Source organism: Delphinapterus leucas, chromosome 11 (assembly GCF_059928025.1).
Source record: "Delphinapterus leucas isolate spDelLeu-1000000601 "Yukka" chromosome 11, BTC_Dleu_Yukka2, whole genome shotgun sequence".
Lineage (NCBI taxonomy): Eukaryota > Metazoa > Chordata > Mammalia > Artiodactyla > Monodontidae > Delphinapterus > Delphinapterus leucas.
Window position 1 is genome coordinate 51,020,607 of NC_143139.1, and position 14,187 is coordinate 51,034,793.

At 39.8% G+C, this 14,187-nt stretch overlaps 1 protein-coding gene across 1 annotated transcript in view; it reads left to right on the forward strand.

Moving 5' to 3' along the window:
- The first annotated feature begins 2,948 nt into the window (after positions 1-2,948).
- The window catches only part of TBC1D30 (TBC1 domain family member 30), an 87,128-nt gene continuing 75,889 nt past the window's right edge, over positions 2,949-14,187 (forward strand). The window contains exons 1-2 of the mRNA XM_022571617.2: positions 2,949-3,446; positions 7,829-7,993. Coding sequence (XP_022427325.1) covers positions 3,008-3,446; positions 7,829-7,993 — 604 coding nt within the window. The 5' untranslated portion in view covers positions 2,949-3,007. The remainder of the gene's footprint in view (positions 3,447-7,828; positions 7,994-14,187) is intronic.

The following is a 14,187-nucleotide window of genomic DNA, read 5'->3' on the forward strand; positions in this document are numbered from 1 at the left end:
AGTTAACCGTAGTACATTTACTTTAAGCTATTAATTAGTCGTGATCAGTTTGAAATCATATTCTGTCAGGCCAGTGGTTCCCTCTCATATCCAATTAGTTGGCTTCAGACCTTTAGGGAACTCATTGGGGACCATCCCATCACCGGGCAGCAGTAATGTAGGGTTCAAAAATGGGCTGCTCTTTGCCAACACCTCTTCTAGGACTCTGTTTAATGGAACTCACTTTTCTTAGGAAAGTAGGTAATTGGTTGATCTTTTCTCTAGTTTTCATATTATTCATTCAGTTAATTAATTCAACAAATATTTATTGAGTACATATAATGTGCTAGCATCTGTTCTAGGTGGTGGGCATACATCAGTGAACAAAGGAGACAAAAATTCCTGCCTTCAGGAGTTTATATTTTAGTGGCAGAAGACAGAGAATAAAATAAATCCATAGATGGCATAATATGTTGGAAGGTGGTGAGTGTCATGGAAGAAAAGAGAACAAGGAGGGGGAAGAAGGGAATACTGGGGGTTAGGGAGCTGCAATTTTAAATAGGGTGGTTAGGAAGAATCCACTGAGAAGATGACATTTTATTTTTTTTTTTTTAATTTATTTATTTATTGGCTGAGTTGGGTCTTTGTTGCTGTGCGCAGGCTTTCTCTAGTTGCAGCAAGGGGGGGCTACTCTTCATTGCGGTGCGTGGGCTTCTCATTGCAGTGGCTTCTCTTGTTGTAGAGCACGGGTTCAGTAGTTGTGGCGCACGGGCTTAGTTGCTCTGCGGCATGTGGGATTTTCTCAGACCAGGACTCGAACCCATGTCCCCTGCATTGGCAGGCGGATTCTTAACCACTGCGCCACCAGGGAAGCCCTAAAGATAACATTTAAACAGAGACCTCAGCTGGTGAGAGAAGAGTCACGTGGATATCTGGGCCAAGATCATTCCAACAAGGGCAAAGGACTTTGAATCTGCTTTCCTTGTTAGTTTTTATTTTGCCAATGTTCTGTCCTCAGGTGATTTGGTAATGATGGGTAACAGGAGATGATTTTGGAGTTTGATTAATTTAGAAATGTTGACTGTCAATGACCTACTGTTTTCCCTGGCCTCTTTCACCATCCATTTCAGCTAACTTTGAGTTTCTTTACAGGTCCTGATAGTGATACCCGAGATGTGAATTGTGCTGAAGACTAGTAGTTATCACATCTCTTACTAGAGATAGAGAGAAAGAGCTGGGAAGTCAACTAAGAAAAGAGATCCAATTTCAGCGTTTCCCTTTGTTTAAGTCCTGCTTGTTGCAAAGTTTGACATCTGAAGGAAGGATTTCAGGACTGTATTCAATGCTGGAGACAACAGAAATAAAACCCAAACCTCAAAAAACAAAACAACAATAAAATAACAAATAATTCCATTCCTTCTACTGCATACATTTAAAAGTTAAATGGATACAGTAGTAGTTAACACAGTTACAAAACCATAAAATACTATTTCTAGTATAATTTTAAATTCTGGATACGTAAAGGAAAAGTTATAAAACTTCTGCTTCCCTTATAAGTAACTCCAGTTTCTAAAAGGGTCCTATTGGTCTCACGTTTACATGTATTTTGGTGGTGATGCCAAGGGACACCAGGTTTCTACAGGCTCTATTATGAAAGTGCCTTGAAAAGTAAAAAGTGTGTTGAACAAAAAGTACCACCGTTGTTCACTAGGTGCTCTGCTGTTCCTTTAAAAAATACGGCAAGTATTTAATAGCATTAGGAGATAGACAAATATATACGCATCTGTACTGAAAGCCAGACACTTTAAGCTTTAAAGAAAGTTCACTTTATTCTTTGTAAATTGGCAGTTATTCAGCCTCTCTGTGCTTCAGCCCCCTCATCTGAAAAGTGAGGAAAAAATAGTACTTACCTTTGTAACTATATGGTGACATATGTGAGCTAGACATATTGTGGTGATCATTTTGCAACATATACAAATATCGAATCATTATGTTGTACTCCTGAGACTAATATAATGTTATAGGTCAATTATGCCTCAATAAAAAAGTTGTGCTTACTGCTTTATAGGGTTAAAGTGAGAATTAAATGAGATAATTCATGCAAAGAACTCAGAACAGTGCCTGGCACACAAAAAGTGCTCAAAAACATTGACAATTATTACTAAATTCACAAAAATATCTACAGTGGAGGGGCACCCAGTTCTTCCATTGAGGTGCAGGGTAAAGATACATCTCTTAGGATATCAGGTAAACTTTTGATTTTACTGATAGAGTCAGCTGCATCAATTTATTAGTTTTGCCTTCTCATGACACGTATTAAATCCTCATTCTCTGTTAGGTCTTGCGCCAGGGCATTAGTTGATTTTAATCCAGTACTTGATCTTTCACCGAAGGAAAAAAGTTCACAGCGTTATTAAATCTCAAGTATATGCCAGGTCTTCAGAAAAGTTACTGTCAGAAACTAAACTAAGAAAGCCTTTAAAGGCGCCCAGATTAGGTGGGAAGGTGAGAAGGGCTGGGCATTGTGCCCGGAGTAGGTGAAGGAGGGAGCTCCCGGCCTCGGCCGATTGATGGGCGCTTAGAACCGGCACTATTTCGAGCCGGTGGCTGAATAGGATGCTACAGCTGCCCTCTTTTTGAGTTAATCACGTTCATAAACGTGAAGGTGGCAGCAGCCAGAGCGCCCTTCCCCCTCCGGGCTAAAGGCTTCATCCTGATTCGTTCTGGCCACATCCTGCTCCTGGACGCTCTTCAGAGATCGCTCCCGGGCGTAGGCTGGCCTCACCTGCTGCAGGTGTCCTCAGTTATCGAGCGGCGTGGCCGCCGCCCTATCCTCCCCACCCGGGGCCGAAGGGCGGCGCCGCGCGTGCAGACCCGGGGGCAGGTCGGGCGCTTGGGGTATCCGGAGGCCGCTGGCGCTGCGCCCGGCCCAGGACACCCCCGGTGGGGCCGAGGCCGCGCCTCCTCCCGGAACTGGCCGGCGCGGCGTGGCGCCGCGGGAGGAACGGCGGGAGGAGCGGCGGGAGCCATGGAGGTCCTGCCCGCCGGCGGGGGCCGGACGGGGCTCCCGCAGCCTGAGGTGAGGCTGGAGGACGCGGGCCCCAGAGCGCCCCTGGTTGTAAACCTGCGAGGGGCGCCCCCGGCGGAGCGAGCGCGGGGCTCCCGGGACTCCTGGGAAGGCGAGGAGGACCCGGAGCCCGGCGAGCCTCGGGGCAGCTGCACGGCGTCCCTGGTGAGCGGGTTGCTCACCGAGCTGTACAGCTGCACGGAGGAGGAGGAGGCGGCCGGCGGGGGCCGCGGGCCCTGGGGCCGCCAGCGGCGCCGAGACAGCCTCGACAGCTCCACGGAGGCCTCGGGCTCCGACGTGTTCGTGGGCGGCCGCGGCGGCGCCGGCGACTCCCGTGTGCTACAGGAGCTGCAGGAGCGGCCTAGCCAGCGGCACCAGATGCAGTACCTGTGGCAGAAAGGTGAGGACCGGGGGAGGGGGTTCCCGGGAGCTTCCCGGAGCCGCGCCCCCGCTGGGACAGTCCGCGCTCTCCGGCTCACCAGCGCGCACCTGTGCTGATGGGCCGTGCGACCAGATGTTAAGTTTGGGACGTCTCCTTTGACCTGGCACGGCTGGCCACAGTGTCACGGATTCATGACTAAGTTCTTATTGTACCCCCATCCCTTCTCGAGTTGTCGAGTGAACATCAGTTATCGGAATGGTACCAACGGGCCTCCCGCCTCCCCCCGTCCCCCACCCTCCTTGTGTTTGTGGAGGCCCAAGGGGAGAGGCAGTCCAGGTTCTAATTTCACCAGAACAGCTGTTAAGACAGGTTTGGAGTTTCCGATTTGTCTATCTGAAGTTATCTAGAGGGCCCTGGGAGAGAATAGAGGCGACTCTTGGGGCTGGTTTAAAAAAAAAACAAACAAAATCCACTTTTAAAAATTTTATTTTACATCCACCTTCCTTGGCCACACCACTGGGAGAGTGTTTAACTAGTGAGGCAGAATAATTCAGTAATGCAGTTTCTAAGCAGAACGTGTGAAATCCATTTCTCAGAACGTCTGGTTTCAAGAAGCTCACGAGGTGGATTTTTTGGGTGGAGGATTAGTGGAGGGCCCTAGGGCGTTGTCATTATCACAGCATTTAACTACCAGTACCTTCAGTTGGAGACGTCGATCCCAAAAGGGCCTTGGCTTTCGGGGGAGAGGCTAATTTGGTTTCTTTTGTTATCAGACTCTGATGCTCTGTCCTAATTGAGATTTTTTTTCCCTCAACTGTTCATAATAGATTTCCTTTCAGGCACTGACACAGTTATTACAGTTGTCTTTTTGTATAGATATATCAAGACCTCAATTTACAAAATGAAGTCAGGTGTGGAAAAACATGCTAAGCCACCATAACGTTTCTTGAGTTAATGTCCTTGTGGTAAATTACCAGGAAAGGGAGGAACAAGAATACTATGGATGGGTCTCCTGTCTCCTATTTGTAAAGTCAGTCCAGCTGGTGCGGGGATGGGGTGGGGTCGGGGGGTGGAACCTAACTAGAAAAGGAATAAATTTCCCTGCTTTCTGAAATCTGTGTAAACAGCTTTCAGCTTCCTCTTTTGGCTTCCTGGTGAGGATTTTTTTCCCAGCTGATTGTTACAAATGGCTTCCACCTTCCCCCCTCCCCCCGCCTGGGACTTTAGCTGGAGTTGTGCTGTTTAATTTTATACAATTATTTGGCTGTTCTCAGGGTGTTTATGCCAAGAGTTCTGCAGGGCAATAGTTCTTTCAGAATCCAACAGAATCAATTTTGAAGACGTATGATTTGGCTTTCTGTTTTTTACAAGGTTACTTACTTTTCATTACGGAGAGAATTTTGTGGATTAGGGATTTCCTTTTGGAAGAGGAAATTTGGCAAGCTAAAGTTTAAGGAAGACGTCACAGCACAGCTTTGGAAATACAGATTTCAAATAAGTGACCACTCTACTAATCATTCATCAGACCTGTAAGAGTCAGTTTTGCCCAAGTCTCGGTCTTTCTGCATGGTTAGCTATCTGCTAATCTCCTCTTTCCTTGTAGTCGACCCTATTAGAATGTACATGATGCCATATTATGATAGCCCTACACGCGCAAACACACACATATGTCCCTTTTCCTTCATCGATAAACATCATTAGAGTACTAAGAATAAGGAATCAGGTAATGGAAACAGCCGTCTACTTAAATCATTTTACAGCTTATTAGGTTATTCGATTTTTTTCAGGGTCAAAAAATATCCCTCCTAACATAATATGTAGTTAAGACTCTATAATGCAGATAACCTGTGTATTAATTTGCGCTTCCCTCTGATAGGGATTTCGTTGTAGCACCTATTTAGATATTCAGCATGCGTGGGTTGTTTATTTATGTGAGGCACCAAAATGGTTTCTCAGGAAATCTAGGCACTCTTTTCGCTGTTGTCATTAAGGGCCGTGAACTTTGGAGTTAGAAAGCTTGAGTTAATATCCTGCCACTGTTCCTTACTAGTTGTGTGACCTTGGGCAAGCTCTTTAACCTCTCTGAGTCTCATTTTCCTCACCTACAAATAGAGATAATACTACTACTTCATAGTCAGGCAGAGAAAAAAAAATTATGTCACTTATATGTGGAATCTAAAAAAATAATACAAATAAATTTATTTACAAAACAGTAACAGACACACACAGAAAACAAACTGATGGTTACCAAAGGGGAAAGGGGGTGGGGAGGGATAAATTAAGAGTATGGGATTAACAGATATGCACTACTATATATAAAATAGATAAACAGCAAGGATTTACTCTATAGCACAGGGAACTATATTCAGTATCTTGTAATAACCTATAATGGAAAAGAATCTAAAAATATATATAACTGAACCACTTTGCTGTATACCTGAAACTAATACAATATTGTATTACAATACAATACGATATTACAGTTACAATACAATATTGTAAATCAGCTATACTTCAGTAAAAGAAAATGCTACTACTTCATAGGGCTGTAGTGAGAGTTATGTAAGTTAATGGGTGTGAAGTGCTCAATAAATGTTAGATATTGTTTTTATTATTATATACACTGGAATTCCTTAAAGAGGAAATTGTTCAGTTTGTCAGTTGATGATCTCATTTTTCCTCATTTATTGAACACTGTGTTAGGAGCTATGGCTGATGCTGTGGGACATAATAAAGATAAAGGAGACCTTATTTCTGTCTTCCAGATATTTATATACCAGCAGGTGTTGCTGTAAAAGACATTTTCAAGTTCAACTCTGAAGATTTTTCCTACATTGGACAGTACATATCATTCAGAAAATCATAGAGCTCTAGGTATCTGAAGAGTCACCGAAAATGACTCTTTTGTGGAAGGAAAGTGTAATTTGAATATAAGATGATGATATCCCTATCCCTTTTGTTTCTGTTAATAGAGGGAAAAACTTTAAACATTCGAATTTGCTCTATTTGAAGGAATCTGGGATTGAAGAGTCTCTGGTGTCTTCTTGTTGCTCGATTCCATGTTTAATCATCCTCAGAACCCAAATGTTTTCAGTTAACCTAAGTGTGTTCTTACTTCTCATTATATCTCACCACATTTGAACTCAAGGTGAGAGAAATAGCTGGCTGTTGTTTTCTTCTTAACAGTAATTCCTTATTCTTACTTTAGTGCTCTTTATGTTAATGTTTATAAAGGCTATTCACATCTGTTTTTCAGAATAATCTTGTAGAATTTGAGACTTGGAGCACTGCCTTGCCTGAGATCACACAGATAAGTGGATTGATCCAAAGGCAGTTCTTTTTAACTCAAGGTCAAATGCATTTTCCATAATGAGGTCAATCCAGTATGACGGCTGTTAAAGCAACCCTCACCCACTTCTCTGACACAGACCCCGACAGTTCACTTCCTGTGATATCTGGAATGTTTTTCTTACTTTTGCACACTTCTTTTGTTCTCTTCTGATCCTCTCTAGTTTCTCCAAATCCCTTTGAAAATGAGTAGATCCAAACCCCACACAGGACCCCTAACGAGGGCCTAGCCTGTGCCACGCCGAGTGGAAGGCTTTGCCTGCCTGACAGGTCACAGTATGGTGACTAATGAAGTACGACATTAGTCATACTAATATGCAGTATGACAAACGAAACTCCCCAATTGTAATGATTATTCATATAGATGTTGTGGTCACTTCTGATTCCCAAGTCTTTTTTCATTTGTAGAAAAACTGCTGTTGAGAATATTAGTTTTATAGATGCGAACTGTCTTTTACTTATCTGTTTGAAGGACATATTTTCTACCATATTTGAAAATGAAATGTTGTAGTCAATGTCAAGCTATGGGAAGACTGTATATTTAAAACAAAACCATTATCACTACATTTATCTATATTAGAAAATGTGGTAATATTACTTTGATCATTTACAGAAGTGAGTGCTTTTAAAAAACATTTGTTAACAGCTGTTAGATTTATCATTGATTTAACAGACTAAAGATTCTTTTTCTGTAAGCTTACCGCCTGAGCACTTTAATGATAGAAAAAATACATGCCAATTTTAAGGCAATGAACCAAATTTGAAACCAGAGCTGGATATCATAAGAGTCTTTGCTTACATGTTACAAGTAGCCTCAAGAATAAAATTATCGTACAGTCTTTGCATGGACAGGGCAAGAAATATTAATAGATGAGTGACTTATTTCATCAGAATCTTTCAGCTGAATGTTTACATGTAATCCTGGGTGAGAATCCAGGATTACTTGGTTTAAATGGATGTTCCAGAGATTTATCTCATGATTGGTATCACATTGGAATTTGTATTCCTCTCAGGGTATTTATTGTTCTATTTTCCTTTTTCTTTACTGATAGACACAAATGAACTGAAGATGATCCTTCGAGAGCTAAAGTACAGGATTGGCATTCAATCGGCGAAATTACTTCGGCAGCTGAAGCAGAAAGATAGGCTTGTGCACAAAGTACAGAGGAACTGCGATGTTGTGACGGCGTGCCTGCAGGCTGTGTCTCAGAAGAGAAGTAAGTGCTGGATTGGGGTAAGCCCTTTTGCCACGTGGGACCGGAATGTTAGTGAAGCCACGTCAGTAGTCATTATGCTTTTGAATATATGTATTGAGAAGTTTTAAATGGAAGTCTATACCTTCAGAACTAAGAACGATGAACAACTCAGACAGCTTCCTATATTTTTCAGTTAAAATGTATATTACATGTCTGATGTTACAATGTAGTTAGTTTTATTATTATAGATTTGAGGTAGCACTTCACTTTGACAATGGTTATTTTTGCCTGATGCTACATAATGACTAAAATCTTTATTTTTAAAACAGCAGCAAAGAGACACAACCTAAAAGGCATGTCTCTACTTTCTTATGCTGTGTTGCTCTAATAAGTGAATTAAACAATTGATTTAAAAGAAGGAGACTCTTGGAACAGGATCTTACAACTTGCTCTGAAATCCGAAAAGGACAACATAGTTTAACAAATTAAAACCTGTCTCGTGGGTAATCCATTCATAAGTAAGAGATGCATGGTTTATTAACTGAGTTAAAAACAAAATATTAACTTATTAATCCATGTTAGATACTGGATATAAAAGTTTGTGAATTGATTTTTTAATTCTCCATGCAAGAGTTTTATGTTTTATTCTGCTAATGTTTCCCTATTTTTGTTTTTTATTTTTTATTAACATGCAGCGTTGCAGAACAGTATGTTCAGGTATGGTAAACAGAGGCACGATAATGTGTTTTGACAGAATGCCCGTGGCAGCTTTTTAGGTGCATGTGAAAGTTGCCTTTTCTTTTTCCTTTACCCTGTCACATTTTGTATGTAAAGTGACACTTACTAGAGTTTTTCTTTTTTTTAAATTCCAAATGAAGATGTGTCTGTTTTCATAAAACAATTTTTAGGGCTTGATTAGCTTCAGATAATAAAATTAATGACTTAAATTCCACTCTTATGTTATTAAAAGAAAATACTGTTTTCTTCCTCTCCTTTTATTATATCACTGTTATCCGCAAATTATTATTATGCTGTTTACTGAGGAAAGTTTCAACCTAATGTGTATTAAACGGAATACTTCTTTATTGTTATAATGATGTAATAGTCCATGCAAGAAGCAGGAATATAATTGAGTAGACTGGTTTTGAATAGGGTGTTCCGCAGAGCCAGACACTTGTCTGAAATAGATAGAGGAGGAGGGTAGAGATATATAGATATACGTGTACATATATAGATATACATGTATACCATATAGTACATGTATATCTATATATGTGTATGTATACAAAAAGTTGTCATGTGTTATAAGTATTTGATATTTTCCCACGGATTCTGGTTGATTCACTAGTGTCCAGTAAAAATGGTATTATTTTCCCTTTTTATTTTGAAATGTTTTGATTTTTCTCTTCTCAGTTGTGTTTTCATCTTCCCATTATTATTGTTTGTACCAGAAGTTAAAAGCACAAAGTGGCAAATGCATGGATTTGGATGTGTGGGAAAGTATAAGGGGGGGCGTTGGAGCCAGTGTCAGGAGACAGAGAGGAATGTTGGGCTAGCACAGGATCACAGGCTGGTAAGTACCAGAGTCTGATAATCATTTAGAGTTTCACTTTGCTTGACTGATGAAAGGACTGGCTTTTATGTCTTTTTAGAAAAATGTGTCCACACGCCCCCAATTTAATTTGTGGATTTGTGGGTGCAGCATTCCTATGTATTTTAGATTTTTGTCTCTTTAAGTCCAGAGTTTTGCATGTCAGAGAATCTGGGGTTAATGGCTCCTTTCCTTGGATTTCAGTTCTCACCTGGGTAATAAGACTATTAAATGGAACAGAATTTTTTGTTGAATTAAGAAATAACAGTGTATTAGAATTATCATTCTCATCATGTGATAAAGTGTTATGATGTAGACATTGTTAGAAATTTGACTAAATGGTTATTTATCCATTTGAGAACTCCAGAGGTTAGATTTTTTAAAAAATTAATTAACTAATTAATTTTTGGCTGCATTGGGTCTTCGTTGTTGCGCACGGGCTTTCTGTAGTTGTGGCGAGCTGGGGCTACTCTTCGATGCGGTGCACGGGCTTCTCATTTTCGTGGCTTCTTGTTGCAGAGCACGGGCTCTAGGCGCGTGGGCTTCAGCAGTTGTGGCACATGGGCTCAGTAGTTGTGGCTCGCGGGCTCTAGCACGCAGGCTCAGTAGTTGTGACATGGGCTTAGTTGCTCCACGGCATGTGAGACCTTCCCGGACCAGGTCTCGAACCCGTGTCCCCTGCATTGGCAGGCGGATTCTTAACCACTGCACCACCAGAGAAGCCCCAGAGGTTAGATGTTTAGTGACTAAATGCCTGATTCCAGTACTTACCCATTTGTCCTCTTTCCTCAAAGTCAACTAATAACAAATATGTTTAATTAGATTAGTCACTGAACTTTCAGTTTAGTAGTGACTGTCAGTGATGCATTGCAATACAGCATATGTGTTGAATTGTTTGCATTTAATGTGCAAAAGTCAGATAACCCCTATTTTCCCCTCCATATGGATTCAGTGCTTATGATTCTTTCTATAAGTGACTTTTCGCCTTTTACAACATGCTGTAGAATTAAACAATTGTTTTTACATATACATGAAATATTTTTATTGTTGTTAGTTTTACAAAAACAGGGTCATATTATAGAATTAAACAATTTTAATCTTTTATTAAAATGGATTATTTCCTGTTGATACACCGAAGGGGATATATTGATTTTGAAATAAGAATCACAAGTGGATGATGAATCAGAAAGTGTGGATTATGAACCAAAATGACTAGATCATTTCTATTTCTAACACAGGTGATGTAACTGCTTAGACTTTTTGATTTTCTACACCAAGCCTTATGGTAGAATCCCTTTATTTTCAAACGGGTGAGAATAAGAGCAGGATCAATATTTGCCTTATAGCACAGCAGATTTTTCCCCTAAATTTTACCGTTTATCTAAGGGTAACCATAGTATAACCACTTCAATATTAATCTTAAAATTAATAATAAGAATAGTATCAGCAGCTACTCTTCACTGAGTATGTGCTTTATGCGAAAGTGTTGGTTTTATCTCTCATAGCAATTCCAAAAGTATATTGTCTTTAGGCACATTTTATTGGGAAATTGAGATTCAGAAAGTTTAGGTAATTTGCCTAGTGGTTGAGAAGGAATTTGAAGATAGGTATCTCAAAACTTCACTCTTTGGACCGTAAACATAAGAGGGGTCTGCTTTTTCTTAGCAATTAGATTGATACTTCTCTAATACTGGATTACTGTTGGAGCAATAAGAAATTTGTCACATACGAAGGATATAATACAGAGTTTCAGGTTTATTAGAATATACTGCTTTAGCGCAGTTTGCACGTGAAGTAAATATCTTTTCTTGGCCAGCTGGATTATGGAACAAATGTAGTGTGGTGTGCAGGAAAATCTACCCAAAGGCATTAAGATGATGGGAAGAATAAGGTGAATATTTGGCCGGGAGTTTGATTCTGATGATAAGATTTTTAAGTAGTTTGCTTATCCCGTGGTTTAACTATTTTTCCTGAAAACAGAAGGGAGGCCATCTTAATGATCAGCATTGCCTAGTTCTACAGTTTTCTGCATTGGTATATTAAATGTTTGTTCTGCTGGTTGAGTTTGTGAAAGGTGTTATAGGTCAAGTGATTGATCTAGATGATTCCAATCTAGTGGTGATTGGAAAACTGTGAAAAGAGAAAAGCATGAAAAAAACGTGAATGTAAATGGAAGTATTATCTTTATTTTAGCCTGGTCTCTAAGTACAGGAATTTTAGGCAGCTTATAGACTCATTTTATTAATGTGTCCACCCTGGCATCCTGATAATGTAATTAAATCTTGCTATCATAAATGCCTGGTAGAGACTGATACTTTTGTCAAATAGTGAGTGGCCTTTGTTCTTCTTTTTCTATGGGTCTCTTCTCTACAGTAGTACCTTGTCCTCTGCGGCAGAAGAAGGAATTTGTGTGACGCTGAGTTTGGTATCACTGACATTCAACATTTTCCACTAAGAAACAATTCTCATTGTTTTTTAAAAAATTATAAAAAGTAATGCACCTAACCAGCCATCTACTCCTAGGTATTTACCCAAGAGAATTGGAGATGTATATCCCCACAAAAATTGGTACATGAATGTTCATAGCAGTTTTTTTTTTAATAATAGCCAAAAAATGGTAACCTGAATGTCTGTCAATGGATGAATGGATAGACAAATGTGATACATCCATATGATGGAATATTATTCAGCCAGAAACAGGAATGAAGTTACTAATTCATGTTACAACATGGATGACCCTTGAAAACATGATGCTAAGTGAAAGAAGCAGGCACAAAAGTCCACATACTTTATGATTCTATTTGAAATGTTCAGAATAGACAAATCCATAGAAATAGAAAGTAAATTAGTCATTGCCAGGGCTTGCGGGTAGGGAGAATAGGAAATGACTGCTAATGGCATGGGTTTCTTGCTGGGGTGATGAAAATGTTGTGCTGTCAGATAGTGGTGATGGTTGCACAATTCTGTGAATATACTAAAAATCACTAAATTGTACAGTTTAAAAGGGTGAATTTTATGGTATGTGAATTATATCTCAACAAAAAGTGTTAAAATATAATAATAAGGAAACTTTGGAAAATACAGAAGTGTAAAAAGAAGAGGAAAAACCATTTTCTAAAGACAGTCTCTTAATGTTTTTGAATTTTTATTCAAGTGGTTTTTTAATATGAAGTTTTTCCAGGTCGGTATACTGTATAATATTTCTGTATCCTGCCTTTTTCATGTAACATATTATAAGCTGGTGCCATTGGCATAAATTATCATAAACATAATTTTGAATGATTAATGCACTACTTTTCAGTCTACCATTTTATTTTGTCACCACATTGTAATAGTGACGAATCTCCTTTCAGCTGTGAGTACAGAAACACAACTCAAACTGATTTAAGCAATAAAGGAAATTGATGGGCTTACATAATTAAAAGTCCAAGGATGTGCCTTCAGGTGTAGCTAAATCAGGTAAATAGAGGTGCTCAGAGAGTATCTTTAAGAATATGACTTCATCTCTTAGCTGTGCTTTCCTCTGTATTGGACAACACCAAAATGGCCAACAGCAGCTCCAAATCAGCAAACTTACCAAAAAGAACATCTTTTTCCGTAGCTCCAGAAAGTCCCATAATTTACTTTCCTTGACCTAGTTGGGTCACGTGCTTACTAAGACTCAACCCTTTTTTTAATGTATGTAAGAAGGGGTTAAGGTGATAAGTGCCATAGGGGAAAAAAAAAACCAACGGGAAAAGGCAGATTTGGAGCGGCCAACAATTGGTGTTTGTGTTGTCAGTCCTTTAAATTTTAACTCTTCTGGTGAGTGTTTTAGTGGCTGCGTGATTTTCATTTTCATTTTGCTGATTACTAACGTGGTTCAGCACCTCTTCATGTGTTTACTGGCTAATTGTCTCCTAAGAAAAGGATTGTCTCCTTTTTCTTATAGATTTGTAGGAATTCTTTATGTATTCTGAATATGAGTCTTTGTCCGATACATGTGATGCAAATACCTTCTCCCACTTTTTTGGCTTGCATTTTCACTCTCTTAAGAGTGTCATCTAGAGGGCATCTATGAACATTCCATTGGGAGTCATCCTTTCCTATCAGGCATCTCACCTGCTGCTTTGTGTATTTGGTCAGATTTCTGGCATGTTTCGTTTCCTGTTGTTTAGTAAAGGTGCTTGTTCCTGGGATGTACCAAACCAGGTGATTTTTCTTTGTTTTGATTTTTTCCTTTTGATTTAATATACTGAGAAAGAAATGGGGCTGTCAAGATCAATTTTAGGAGTGGTGTGTGTATTAAATGGTTATTCACTCTGGAACACAAGGACAGGATTGTAATAAAAGGAGATGGAACAGTTTAAAAAAAAAAGAGTGTCATTTGATGAACAAGAATTCTTAGTTTTTATGTAGTCCAATTTACTAGTCTTTTAGCTTCTTGCAGGACCAGCTTCACGGGCATGTGATCTGTGCAGTCACGTGGGGCCCATGCTCATTAGGGCCCTACAATTGGTTTAATGCTCTGCTGTTGCTTTTCTTAGTGATTTTTGAACAAGGGGTCCCACAGGTTAGGTAACCAGTCCTGCCGTTATAGCTGGTGCTTTCTGTTCTCCCATTATATTTTCAGGAAGCTTTATTG